The sequence below is a fragment of the Nicotiana tomentosiformis genome, chromosome 10 (genome assembly GCF_000390325.3).
Source record: "Nicotiana tomentosiformis chromosome 10, ASM39032v3, whole genome shotgun sequence".
NCBI classification, from domain to species: Eukaryota; Viridiplantae; Streptophyta; class Magnoliopsida; order Solanales; family Solanaceae; genus Nicotiana; species Nicotiana tomentosiformis.
The window spans coordinates 52,400,495-52,414,839 of NC_090821.1; the positions used below are offsets into that span (position 1 = coordinate 52,400,495).

A 14,345-nucleotide genomic window follows, 5' to 3' on the forward strand; every position below is an offset into this window, starting at 1 on the left:
AACTTCCAAACCAAGGAAATGTCTCATTCTTCCAAGGTCTATCATGTCAAACTCGTGCTTCATGGAACCTTTAAATTCTACAAACATTAACTCATCATTGCCAGTAAATATAAGATCGTCAACATATAAACTTACAATTAATATTTTGCCATCTTTACTTGTCTTGATGAATGATGTATGCTCGTAGTCACACTTTTCAAAACCTTCCTTCATGAAATAGGCTTTTATACGGTTGTACCAAGCTCGTGATGCTTGCTTAAGCCCATAAAGTGCTTTTTTTAACTTATATACTTTCTGTTCATTTCCCCTCTGTACATAACCACAAGATTGTTCCACAAAAATATTTTCATGCAATTCTCCATGTAAAAATGCGGACTTTACATCTAGCTGGTACAAAGGCCATCATCTTAGAGCTGCAAGCGCAATTACCAATCGAATTGTCTCCATACGCGCCACAGGTACAAATACTTCTGTATAGTCTACCACATGTTGTTGGGCATACCCTTTCACGACAATCCTAGCCTTGTATTTATTTACTTCTCCATTTTAATCAAATTTAATTTTATAAACCCACTTAACTCCAATATTTTTTCCTCCTTCAGGCAAATCTATTAATTCCCATGTACCATTTTTTTCTATTGCTTCCATCTCGACGTCCATGGCATGCCGCCACTTTTCACTCTTCACGGCATCTTCAAAGTAAATAGGATCAGTATTAATGGCTGCAAATATAACCATATCACTTTCTTCTTCTAAGATGGTGTCACATATTTCATAGTCTTGCATCCAAACCGGTGGTAGCCTAGTCCTCTGTTGTATTGAAGTAGAGGATTGATGGTCTGAAGACAAAGGGATAGAGAAAGGTAGTATTTCCTTTGTTTCTTCCGAACCAGGTTCATTATCTTCCCTTATCTCGGCAACAGGAACTGGTTGAACTGCTTCCTCATCATGTTGAGCTTCTTCCTCGTCACGTTCATCCCATTTCAGGTCACACATAATTGCTTTTTCATGTTTGTTATCCCAATCCTAGCTCCTGTCTTCTTCAAACATGACATCCCTACTTATAATGATCCTTTGTGAAATTGGATCATAAAGTCTATAAGCTTTTGATTGCTCACTGACTCCCAACAAAACACAACACAAACTCTTATCATCTAGCTTTGATCTAGTATTATCAGACACATGAACATGAGAAAGGCAGCCAAAAACTCTAAAGTACTCAACTGAATGCTTGTTTCCACTCAATGCTTCCTCTGGTGTCTTATTTTTTATTGACAATGTCGGACTCCAATTAAAGACATGAACTATCCAATTGACTGCTTCAGGCCAAAATATCTTGGGAAGCTTCTTCTCTGATAGCATGCTACGGACCATATTCATAATAATTCTATTCTTTCGCTCCACAACCACATTTTGTTGCGGCGTGTATGGAGTTGTCAATTGTCTCTTTATTCCATTCTCATCACAAAAGCTAGAGAATTCTTGTGAAGTGAATTCTTCTCCCCGATATGTATGAAAGCCTCTAATAAAAGAATTCGTCTCTTTTTCAATGTAAGTCTTAAATCTTTTAAAAATAGCAAAGGCTTCAGACATCTCAATCAAAAAATAAACCCATAATTTTCTGCTAAAATAATCAATGAATGTGAGCAGATACCTCTTTTTGCTATTAGATATAGGCTTGATCGGACCACAAATATCAGCATATATTAGCTGTAGAACTTGTGAAGCTCTCCAATTGCTCTTCTTTGGAAATGGATCACATTGTTGCTTTCCCACCAAACAGTCTTTGATAATTTCAGAGGAGACTTGAGTTGCGGCAAACCATGCACCATGCCTTTTTGCTGAAGAATCTATAAGCCTTTAAAGCTTAAGTGTCCATACCGACGATGCCAAAGTTGCATTGCATCTTCTGTAATAGTATTGAAACAAGCAGATGCTATAGGTCGAGATACAATATGCACGACAAACATCCTGTTTGAAGTCATTTGTGTCTCCATAATTAAGCCTCTGTCAGGATGATACACCTTACATTGACCGTGTTGAAACAAAACATCAAGCCCTTTTTCTTCTACCTATCCAATACTCAATAGATTATTTTTCAGTTCTGGTACATAAAACATACTTGTGATAACCTGCGTTGTTTTCTTCACCTGAAGCCTTATATTTCCCTTTCCTATTACACTCAAGCTTAAATTGTTACCCAACTTCACTGAATCTCTAAACCTTCCATCAAAATCGAAAAAATATTCCTTCTTTCCGCACATATGATTATTGCATCCTGAGTCAAGAAACCATGTGTCTTTATCGTTAGCACCTGAATCAACATACGCCATCAACAACATCTCTCCATGAGTTTCTGCATAATTGACCACTTTTTCCTTTTGTAGATACTCCCATTGAAAATGTCCAAGCTTGTGACAGCTGTAAAACTCCACTGTAGTTTTGTCAAATCTGCCTCTTCCCCTTCCAAAGCCTTGGTTCCTTCCACCGGATTGTTCTCCATGAGCAATCTTTAAGGCTTGTTCATCCACAATTGGAGAGCTCATGCGTTGTTCATGCACAAGCAAACTACTTTGCAACTCATCAATAGTTATCGTGCTTGTATCCTTGGATTCCTCAATGGAACATACAACATATATAATTGAACTTGGGAGTCATGGATCTCAAGATCTTTTCCACGACCCCTACATCTCCATTATCTTCACCATTTGCTTTTAACTTGTTAGCCATGGTGAGAGTTCGAGCAAAAAACTCATTCACGGTTTCCCCTGCCTTCATGTGCGGAATTTCAAACTCTTTGCAAAGAAGTTGCAATTGTGCTCTCTTAACATTAGGAAGCTAAACATTAAAAGACTCCTAACAGGTCTAAGGTAATAATTGAGAACGTTGACTTTGAACAAAAATGCAACTCTGTTAGCATCTACGTACTTGTAACAGTAAAAGTACTGGGTTTTATCTCTTTCTTGTGATTCGTGATATTTATTCAGTGGTATCATAATTCATACTTACGTGGTGAAGAAACTGTATAGGGCTTACTTCTACTCTCAGTTAAGCTTCACTTCACTGGTTTGTTCCGTTCAAATTTTCAATCTCTCATTCGTTTTATGTTACATTGCAGGGGATTACTTATTCTAAACTTCAAATCTTTGGCATTGCGCCTTCACGTTATACTACAATAGTGAATTAAAAACTTGCTTCCTTTTGTCGATAATCTGTACAACTTCAACTATTAGGTTTCGGACATTTGTGTCTGCTGTCTAGTTTCAACAACTTTCATGTTTTATTCCTCTTGCTATGCCTTCTTAAATTTCTTTTCTAGTTTTATTTTCTTGTATTTGGCTAGTAGACCCGGTACATTACCATCAGTATATCTTGGTGTATGGATATTCTTTAGGAGTATCAGGAGTAAAAAATGGATACGGAAGTTCCAACGGATATTATGTAAAATTAATACGTATAATAGCATCATATAGATCAGAAGATTTCACTTACCTTATTAAAAAAAGAGAAGAATTTTTTTTTTTTTTTTTTGATGATGTAGAGTCCTTGTTAGACATCATCGGGACCCTGTACGTAGTTTACAGGGCTAGTTTTTGTTGTTTTTGAATTTTAATTATGCTAAGTAAAAATGAAGAATTGTTAGAGGTATTTATAGGTGAACTTAACGCCAAAGTGTATTTTATAAGCTTAAAATTTTGATGGTTTTGTGGTGTTTTTGGGAGTTGGGTAGCCATTTTGGCTGTTTATAAGTGTTGGCCAATGGTCATATTGCAGAAATAATCATTGGACAACGTCTGGAAAATTGCTAGAATTTAAATAATCTTTTTGGTTAACTGCACGGACCGAGACTCGGGGCCGATTTACTGGGTCCAGTCAACCCCCAGCCCCTCGTGGGTCGTTCAGCTCTTAATGCACCCAGCCAGGAGTGGCAAACGGGCGGGGCGGGTCGGATATGAGCGGGTTGAAAACGGATAATTTAAAAAATAGAAAAATTATCCGACCCGACCTGTATTTGAAACGGATAGAAAACGGGTTATCCGGCGGATAATATGGATATTCATATTATTCATTGCTTCTTGAATATGATTACTTATGGGATAATTCCTAGTCTCCCAAATTTGAGGAACCCTAAATTTGAAACTTTACAAATGTAAAAGTTAAACATATTAGTTATCCATTGGTTATCCATTTGGTTAACCATTTTCTAAGTGGATAATATGATTCTTATCCATATTCGACCCCTTTTTAAAAAATTCATTATCCAACTCATTTTTTAATGGATAATATGAGTGGATAACTATTTTTTTAACCATTTTGTCACCTCTACATCCAGCCCAATAGAAAGGTTTTGAAAAGAGAATAATTACTATTGGGTTATTGCCTTTTCCAACTCCAATTAGAAAGGGAGAAATTCAAAAATAATCAGAATTACAAGTGGTAATTGAAAAATAGTCACAGTTTTAAAAGTAATCGAAATTTAGTCACTTTTTATGTAAAGATAAATTTGAACGAAAACATTGTTCAAAATCCGGAAAATATTACAGTATAATATACTGGAACTCAAGCATATTATACTGGAGTTCCGGTAAATTAATACTGGAGTTCCAGTATAATATATCGATCCAACATAATATGCTGGAAGTTCATACACAGGTATTCCAATCTCCAGTATATTATGCTGAAACTTTCTGCGTGTTGGAGTTCTAGCATAATATGCTGGAAATTCATACACAGGTACACCAATCTCAAGTATATTATGTTGGACCGTTCCGTGTTGCAGCAAACTAGTGGCTATTTTTCAATGACTTTGCAAACGCTGGCTATTTTTCAATTACCAGTCCGAAAATTGGCTAACCCGTGCTATTTTTACAATTAGAAATGACACCAGATAGTCACTCTAAAGGGATGCTATTTAAGAATAAGTCAGTGCGTCCTAAATTTAAGTTTTTCTGTTCAAATGGTTATCCTGGAGTTAAGATTATTAGTTTAAGATTTCATGACAAAATAAATATTGGTCAATCTCTAAATAGCATCCGTGAGAATGGTTATTTGTGCACTTGCCCTCTTTTTTAATGGGTGAAACGGGTCCGCTGATTGTCAGCTCTCAAAATATAGCTAGCGTTTGGCCATAGATTCCCAAATTTGTTCTGAAAAATCTGATTTGGGTGAAGTTTGGTTTGAAGATGAAAATGTATTTGGACGTCAGTTTTCAAAACATATTTCCCAAATTTATTTTGGAAAAATATGAAACATGACTTATACCCACAAGTTCTAAAAGCTATCACAAATACCCAACAGTACCATTATCAATAACATTCATTATATTATCGCAAACCATAGTCCTGAACATAAATAAATTTGATACAAAATTATTATATTTATAATAAATTACATGATACACTATCAAGTGACCGAGAAGACGAAACAACATTGTTACAAAATAATAAATGGTGGGATCTTTTGTAAAATACAAAAGTTTGGGGCAATTTTTAAAAAATATAATAGTGATATTTTGGCCCAAAATCAGTTATTGAGCTGGTTTAGGGATTTGGAATTTTGTCAAAATATAGGCAAAATCTATGGCCAAACATGTATTTGCCAAATAAAATCCAAATTTATTTTGACAAAATCTATGGCCAGATGGCTCCATAAAGTCTTGAGTTCAGTGCTTACCCATAAGAGCGCAAACGATAATGCTTTCAGAAGAGTATGCCAAGTTTAAGATGAAGTTTTTAGGGCGTGGTACAACAACAACAACAACAACAACCCAGTAAAATTTCACTAATGGGGTCTAGGGAGGGTAGTGTGTACACAAACCTTACCCCTACCCCGAAGGAGTAGAGAGGCTGTTTCCGAAAGACCCTCGACTCAAAAAAAAATAAAAAGACAAAAGGACAAAAAGGGAGACAATATTAGTATCACAACAACACTCATAGGATAAATAGGAACACCATGAAATCCAGAAGAAAGATGCAAAGCAAAGGGAGACAATATTAGTAAATATTAGTATCGCCACAACAATCATAAGAAAAATAGGAACACCGTAAAATCTAGAGGAAAGATGCAAAGCAAAAGCGATAGTTAGTAAATAGGACATGCACTAAAAAGCGAAATAGTAAGCCACAACATTGCCACTAGCTATCTTAGACAAAAATCCTGAATGGCTAGTCCCACAATGGTACGAAGTAAGGCACGACTCAACTACCTCCTAACCTACAACCCTAATACTCGACCTCCACATCTTCCTATCAAGTGTCATGTCCTCAGAAATCTGGAGCCTCGCCATATCCTGCCTTATCACCTCTCCCCAATACTTCTTAGGCCGCCCTCTACCTCTTCTCGTGCCCTCCGCAACCAGCTGCTCACACCTCCGTGCCGGAGCATCTGGACTTCTCCTCTGAACATGTCCGAACCATCTAAGCCTCGCTTCCCGCATCTTGTCATCAATGGGAGCCACATGCACCTTCTCCCGAATATCATCATTCCTAATCTTATCTATCCTAGTATGCCCGCACATCCACCGCAACATCCTCATTTCTGCTACTTTCATCTTCTGGATATGTGAGTTCTTAATGGGCCAACACTCAACTTCATACATCATGACCGATCTAACCACCGCTTTATAAAACTTACCTTTGATTATCGGAGGCACTTTCTTGTCACACAAGACTCCAGATGCTAACCTCCACTTCATCCATCCTACCCCAATACAGTGTGTGACATCCTCGTCGATCTCCCCTCCCCCCTGGATAACCGAACCAAGGTACTTGAAGCTGCCTCTACTCGGGATGACCTGCGAATCAAGCCTCACATCCACACCCACTTCCCCTGGCTCAGCGGTGAACTTACACTCCAGGTATTCCGTCTTCGTCCTGCTCAGCTTGAAACCCTTAGACTTAAGTGTCTGTCTCCAAACCTCCAATCTCTCGTTAACACCGACTCGCGACTCAAGTCCCTTTTTAGGGCGTGGTAGTTATCACTAAACTATATACTTTAATTTATCTTCTAATTATGATAAATTAGTATTGTTTGATTTGAACACTCGTGTATGTAAATTTTTACAGGCGAAATACTACTAATCTCTTGTTCATTTTGCCCCATATTTTTTTCTTGTATTTTCCTATTTTTCCCTCATTAATTATTCAAGAAAAAAGAATAACTTTACTGTTTTACAAGGAAATAAAGAGATAAGGATACACATCATTTAAAATATTGAGCTATGGTGCAAATAAAAAATAAAATAAGAATGCATATATTAGAGGTGCAAAATGTAAAAAAAAAAAACGGGAGGTTTAGTGTGTCGCCTTCTTTATGTATGAGATTTATGTTATATAGAATGACAATGTGATTGATTGTTTACTTTTTATCATTAAAATGTAATTTAATCTACAAGTTACCAATGTGATTGATTTTTTACAACACCAATATTAATTTTTATCACTAAAAATGTAATTTAATCTACAAGTTATTTACCATTTATTCTAGATTACCTATTAATGCTATTGACTAGTTTGTTTCCTCTAATAATTAAGATACAAAATCCGAAGCTATAAATAAATTCAGCTTGTAACTTTGTTTATAGTTCTAGACTTCTAGTAATCCATCTGAAAAGAAGAACGAGGTAAGAAAACAAAATACAGGTTGGAAAACGTTACAACTTGGACATCAAAAAATATTTCAATTATGTCAAGATCATTTAGTACAATAAAAATACAAAAGAAGAAGAAGTGTGGAATGAATAATCATTTTGGACAAGAAACAAAGGAAGGAAACAAGATTTTATATGATTTCCTAAACTTTGGGAAACTATTATCAAAAGGGTACGGTAATGATTTTGATAGAGAGGTGATCCATCTAATGGCTAAGGATAGTTCATAAATTTGGCAATAAGGACCATGGGTGTCACCTTGATTGACAGCTAAAAGGAACAATAAGAAAACGGAAAACGACCAAAAATACTCATATTCTTGGGTAAAGGGTTTACTTTTACGCATTAAAAAAAAGTATCAACACATTTAAAAAGGTACCACAGAAATTTTCGTTCATCGCGAGAGTAATTTTAAACTAGAAAATAAAGTTGTATGTATTTTTTGACCAATAGTGGACAAAACATAAAAGTAAATTATTTACTAAATAATAGGGATATTTTTTACCATTTTCCGATAAAAAAAATTTAACCACTTATTTGCGTGTTTATATCAAATTATGCAACTCAATATTATTACTTAAAGATTATAGTAAGAATATATTTCATTTAAACATAAATATGCAAAGACACATATTTTATATTCATTTGTTACGTTGTAAAAATCAGGTGCAAGCAAGAATCTACTCAGACTCTTATCATTATAGTTTGACTTGTAATATTTGATCATTGAACAATCTTTCTTGAAAGGTTTGATTTCACATAAATTCTTTCTGTTATTCATCATTCCCTTGTTCTATTACCGTTTTAATGATTGCTAATACTTTACAATAGTCTAATAAAAAGACAACTCTTTTGGGGCTCAAGATTTCAAAATTTTGAAAATAGATTTAAAAAAAGGACAATTCCAACGTACAATAGAGGGGAAGCCAGCGCCACCAGTCTGCCGCCAACCAAAGTCCAAAACTCATGGTCCAACACCCGACCCTACTTCCAACGGCTTTCCCTTCAAAACTCTGGTCCCACTAACATGGACCCTAAACACATTACAACCTCCAAATTAAATTTAATAAATTATTACTAGTACTACTAATTCCTCCATTCCAATTTATGTGAATTTCGAGAACTAAATAAATTAATTTTAGTAGTGAATTTGGACATAGAATATTTAATTTTTTGAAAGAAAATTTATATATTTAAAAACTACGTAAAAATTACTATAAGATACAATAGTTACTGATCAAAATTTTAAAAGGAATATGAAAAATATACGGTCAATTTCTTTTTTTTGAATTCTCGAAATTCAAATACCACCATATAATTTGGGACGAAGTACTTTCATCGTTACATTTTGTATAGTGATGCTAATTTAACACAAAATTTAAGAAATAGATTTGAATGATCCATTTAGGAGTCTTTTTATACTGGATTTATTATTGTTGTTGCTATTATTCAGGAGTCTTTTGATTCTAATATTAGTTATACATGGATGGTAGGGAGTGTTTATGATAATTAATAATGAAAATACGATGCATTCACTAATAATTGAAAAAAATTCTTATACTCGACTAACTTAGTTTGTAAGGGCATTTTAATTAAATAGTTTAATCGTCGTATTGCTAGTACATATATTCGATTCTACATTCTATTTTTATAAAATAATATATAAATTGTAGTATTATTTAATGCAAATATCACTTCATACCTCAATGAAACCACTGCACTAGTCATGCAACAATTATTTATTTATTTTTTTAAAACTGCAAACCACTTTTCTGTATTATGCTATACGAAATTTAGGTCGAGATTAAAATTCTAAAGTATTAACCAAAAAATCCCTTAATATATTAGCTGTAATGATAAAAGAAAATATTAAAGTAGGAGAACAAACATTAGATCTCCAAGATTAAAAGAGTATCATGTTAGCAGGACTTAAGTAACTGTTATGAACAGGAGAGGAGAGTCTATCGGAAGAGGCTTGTTCTATGGTAAAAAGGGTATTGTAGTATCGGAGGATAGAATTTTGAATTTCTGTTGGGTCAAAGCACCAGTTGGCTACACTATCTTGAAGAGCGGTAATACGATTTCGTCTACGTATTTGTAAGGTTATCATGTGGAAGAACTTTGTGTTACCGTCATTTAGCCAATTTATTCTAGATTTTAACTTTAAAAAATCTTCTTCTAACCTAAGTATACTACTGAATTCATTTGTGAGTTGGATCTTTAGATTTTTTAAGAAACTACTCGTGGGATAATGAATGGATGATTGGATTCCATTTAATCGAGCAAGAAGCTTTCTTTCTTCTTTTTTTTAACGAATATATCCCCAAAAGTTTCTTTATTCCAAGTAAGGACATCTTGCTGGAAAATTTGGGTTGCATCTAAGAGTGAAGGACGGTTACTCCAAGTTTGTTTAACTAGTGGATGGAAAGAAGGGTGAGTTGCCGAGATAGTTTCTAGACGAAAAATATTTTTACGGGGAGTATGCTTTGTTTCTAAAGATATTAGTAAAGGACAATGATCAAAATGAGTTCCAGGTAGGTGTTGGACTACAGCTTCTGGGAAAAGTTAAAGCCATTCATAGTTTGCTCGAATGCGATCCAGTCTTTCTAGAATTGTATAACCGTGGTGACGCTTATTAGACCACATGAAACGACTACCCTTAAAACCTAAATCTATAAGGTTACAATAGTTAATACATTGAGCAAATGAATCTGCACGTCTATTGCTTATAGGGTTTCCCCCAAATTTCTCAGCAGACCGTAGAAGTTCGTTAAAGTCCCCCTACTAGACATGGTCCTGTATAGTTGTCATGTAAATGCATTAAATTATGCCAGAGAATATTACGAGATATAATAGATGTGCTAGCATAAATGGAAGAAAAAAATTATTTAGTAGTAAAAGGCCATACCTGAACCATGCAATGTATGTCCTGCTCAGACATGCGAAGTTCATCCACATTAATTAAATCGCAATGCCACAAAATAACTATACCTCCAGAGAGCCCATTGGATGAGACTTGAGATATATCAGTGAACTGGAAGTCATTCCTAAGATTAATGTGGTCTTGCATATGTGTTTCTAATAGTACTACAAGGATTGGCCTATGGTTATATAGAAGAGAGCGGAATTGGCGCCTAAATTCTGCATTTTACGAGCCTCTACAGTTCCAGACTATTAGATTCATGATAGGTTGGTTAGGGTGTTCTTTAGTAATTTGATCAGACATCACTTCTAAAGGAGAAGGAGGTGTTTCATTCACCTAACCGACTGGTGGTTGAGTCTACCCTCTCAAGGATATTGAAATTACTCAAGCCCTCTCTTCCTTTAAACCATTCAAATCACCAGGACCTGATGGCTTATACCCGTATTTTTTTCAAGATTACTGGTCGCAAGTAGGTTCAAATGTTACTGCTTTTTATTATAAAGCCTTTGCGGATAACACTATTCTCCCTGAAATAAATAAAATTTATTTATGCCTCATACCCAAGATAAAAAAATTCTGTCTCAATTGCTCAATTCCGACCGATTAGCCTTTGCAATACGATCTATAAGCTAATTACAAATATTTTAGTCAATCGGCTCAAGCCCCTGTTACATAAAATTATAGGACCACACAATCTAGTTTTCAATAAAGAAAGCGCGCTTCGGACAATGAGATCATTGTCCAAGAAATTCTCATACATTTTTGCAAAATACGGGGTAAACAAAGCCATATGCTTCAAAAACTAGATCTAGAAAAATCCTTCGACGGGTTAGAATGGTCCTTCATTCTAAGTACACTCTTCTTTTTTAATATCCCACCCTCAATAATTATGCTAATCATGTCATACATCACGACCACATCAACCTCAATATTGATAAATGGCACAAGGATAAATTTTTTTATACCGTCTCGAGGTATTCGCCAAGGCGATCCCCTCTCCCCCTATATTTTTATTTTGTGCATGGAAATGCTCTTGCGCAGCATCTCCAACTCGGTAGACTATCTATGTTCGTCAAGAAACCACAAAAAATTTGACTTTCAATTCCTCCTTGACAATTTGAAAACTTGCCTCGCAGGCTGGAAGACTAAGTTTATATCCCTAGCAGGGAGAGCAACTCTGATCAAATCCACGCTTAACAACCTCTAATCATGTAATGCAATACATTTCTATTCCTAAATCCATAATAAATAAAATGGAGCAATATCAATGAAACTTTCTTTGGAGCACTACTTCCATTAAAAAGAAACTCCATCTAATACAATGGAAAAAAAATAATCACCCCCCGCGAATTTGGAGGATTAGGCATACAAAAAAAATGTCTCTTAAAAATGATGCTTTACATGCTAGTCTCTCTTGGCGGCTCTTCCATCAACCAACCACACTTTGGGCAACAACACTACTTCACAAATATTGTTTTACACACTCTTCCACTAAAACTCATTCACACACCTGGAAGAACATTCTCCAAGGCTAGTCACACTGCCAACTAGGCTTACAATGGCACATAGGCAACATCCAACATATAAAATTCTGGATTGATGCTTGGGTTGGAGCTGCAACTACCATGCGCTCTACCATCTCTGGACCCTTCCTAGAAGAAGTCATCAACCTCACAATCCTATCATATAGAACTCAATCAGGTTGGGATTAGCAAAAATTTCTTTTCGAAATACCTCAATGCATCAAAGCCCTTATGCAAAATCAGCACTTTCATATATACAAAAATAATATTGATAGTACATTCTGTGCTTTGACAAACAATGGTTTAATCACAGTACAATCCATGTACACTTCTCTCCTTAATCACGTACCTTCAATTAATGCACACCAACCTCAATATAAATGGATTTGGAAGCTCCCCGTAACCTCAAAAATTAGGTATTTCATATGGCTCCTTAACCATAACCGTCTACCGTCTCATCAATATCTCCACCACATAGGTTTGCTAATAGAGGCGAACTGTTTATACTGTCAAAACCCTAATGAAACACTCAACCACATCTTTCTGACATGTCCTAATGTACAAAATTACTGGAAAAATCTAGGTCTACAAGCTACCACTAATATGTTGAATCGATTTTCTACTCTATCTTTGTGGCTTCATCTACTTTTCAAGGGAAGAAATAAGCATATGCCCTACAACCTCCATCCACACACATTCCTCTCTTTTAGTTTATGGAACATTTGGACTATACGGAATACAAATTCTTTTGAACTTAGAAAAAACAATATCCCTGCACATCATATAATTAAACAAGCTATAGAATTTACTTATTGTGCGACCAAATCTATTTCTAAAACTCCTAAAGTACATATTGACGTCAAATGGATTTGTCACAACCCAATTCTCTTATAGGCCGTGATGGCGCCCGGCAGTGGCACTGCCGCTATGCAAGCCAACAGTGAACTAACCACGTGATTTTACCTTTTAATAGATTTTCAAGTAATTAAACTTTTCTTAATTTAAAAGATTTAAGGAACAACATGTTTAAAATAAATAAAACGAGAGCAGCTGAGTAAAATCATAACCATAGAAATAATCCAAAACTACAAGTCTACTAGTGTGTGCCAAGACCTGGTATCACAAGTGTATGAGCACTAATAGATTATACAAAACGCTGGCTAATGTCTGAAATAAAAATAGACAGGAATAAAAGTAAAGGAGAGACTCTAGGATGCTGCGGAACGGCTAAGGAAAAGCAGTTCACCACTAAGCCTTTGGGTAGGGAGGGTGCACGCCGGTGTGATCGCTAGATGCAACTGCCTCATATCCTGCACTGTTAGTGAAGAAGTGTAGCGTGAGTACATAAACAACATGTACCCAATAAGTATCAAGTCTAATCTCGAAGAAGTAGTGACGAGGGGTCGACTTCGACACTTACTATGGGCAAGCAATATAAATATAGAAATTCAAAATAAACATGGGTTATGTAAATAATAATAATAATAATAATAATAATAATAATAATAATAATAATAATAATAATAATAATAACAACAACTCACTAACAAGCAGGAACAATTAATTCTATCACAAATTTATAAACTCCAAGTAAATTTTTGTCATTAAATAATATTAACCTCACAAGCCACAAAATAACATCAAGTATGATTAGGCTCTGAGTATTAATAAGTACGATTTATGCTGAAGTCGTTCGGCCCGATCCAAAATAACGTGTACACTACCGAGGGACGTGCGGCATGATCCATAGATGCATCTATTCTACTGCCGAGACATTTGGCCCGCTTCACAAGAAGAGAGGATACCCTATAAGCATTTGACTTAACATTATTACCAAACTAATACACAATGTCATACAATTTCCATTAACGATCAAGTGATCCGCTCAAGATTTAAGCAAGTGAAATTCAGCCTTTTTACAATTCTTCTAACAAGTTATAATATAATTTAAGCACTTTAAATTAGCAAACAGGTGCAAACATTACAAGAAATTCATGATTTGGATCCTAAACTACATGGACATAAACATAAATAGTAGCTACGCACAGACACTCGTCACTTCGTGCGTACGTAGCCCCCACAATTAGAAGTAAAGATTAATTTAAATTACCTATGGGGTAAATTTTCTCTTACAAGGTTAGGCAAGAGACTTACCTCATCTCAAAGCTCACTTTCCGACCTCAAATTCACTCTAAAGCCTCAATTCGATGCCGAACAACCCGAAACTACTCAAGGTTATATAAATTAATCA

At 35.3% G+C, this 14,345-nt stretch overlaps 1 protein-coding gene across 1 annotated transcript; it reads right to left on the minus strand.

Moving 5' to 3' along the window:
- Positions 1–1,026: 1,026 nt before the first annotated feature.
- On the minus strand, positions 1,027–10,718 carry LOC138900165 (uncharacterized). Its single transcript, XM_070186880.1, has 4 exons — positions 10,557–10,718; positions 2,689–2,838; positions 2,123–2,606; positions 1,027–1,841 (listed from the first exon to the last, which is right to left on the minus strand). The coding sequence occupies exons 1-4, from the start codon at positions 10,716–10,718 to the stop codon at positions 1,027–1,029; spliced, it is 1,611 nt and encodes a 536-aa protein (XP_070042981.1).
- Between the last annotated feature and the right edge of the window lie 3,627 nt (positions 10,719–14,345).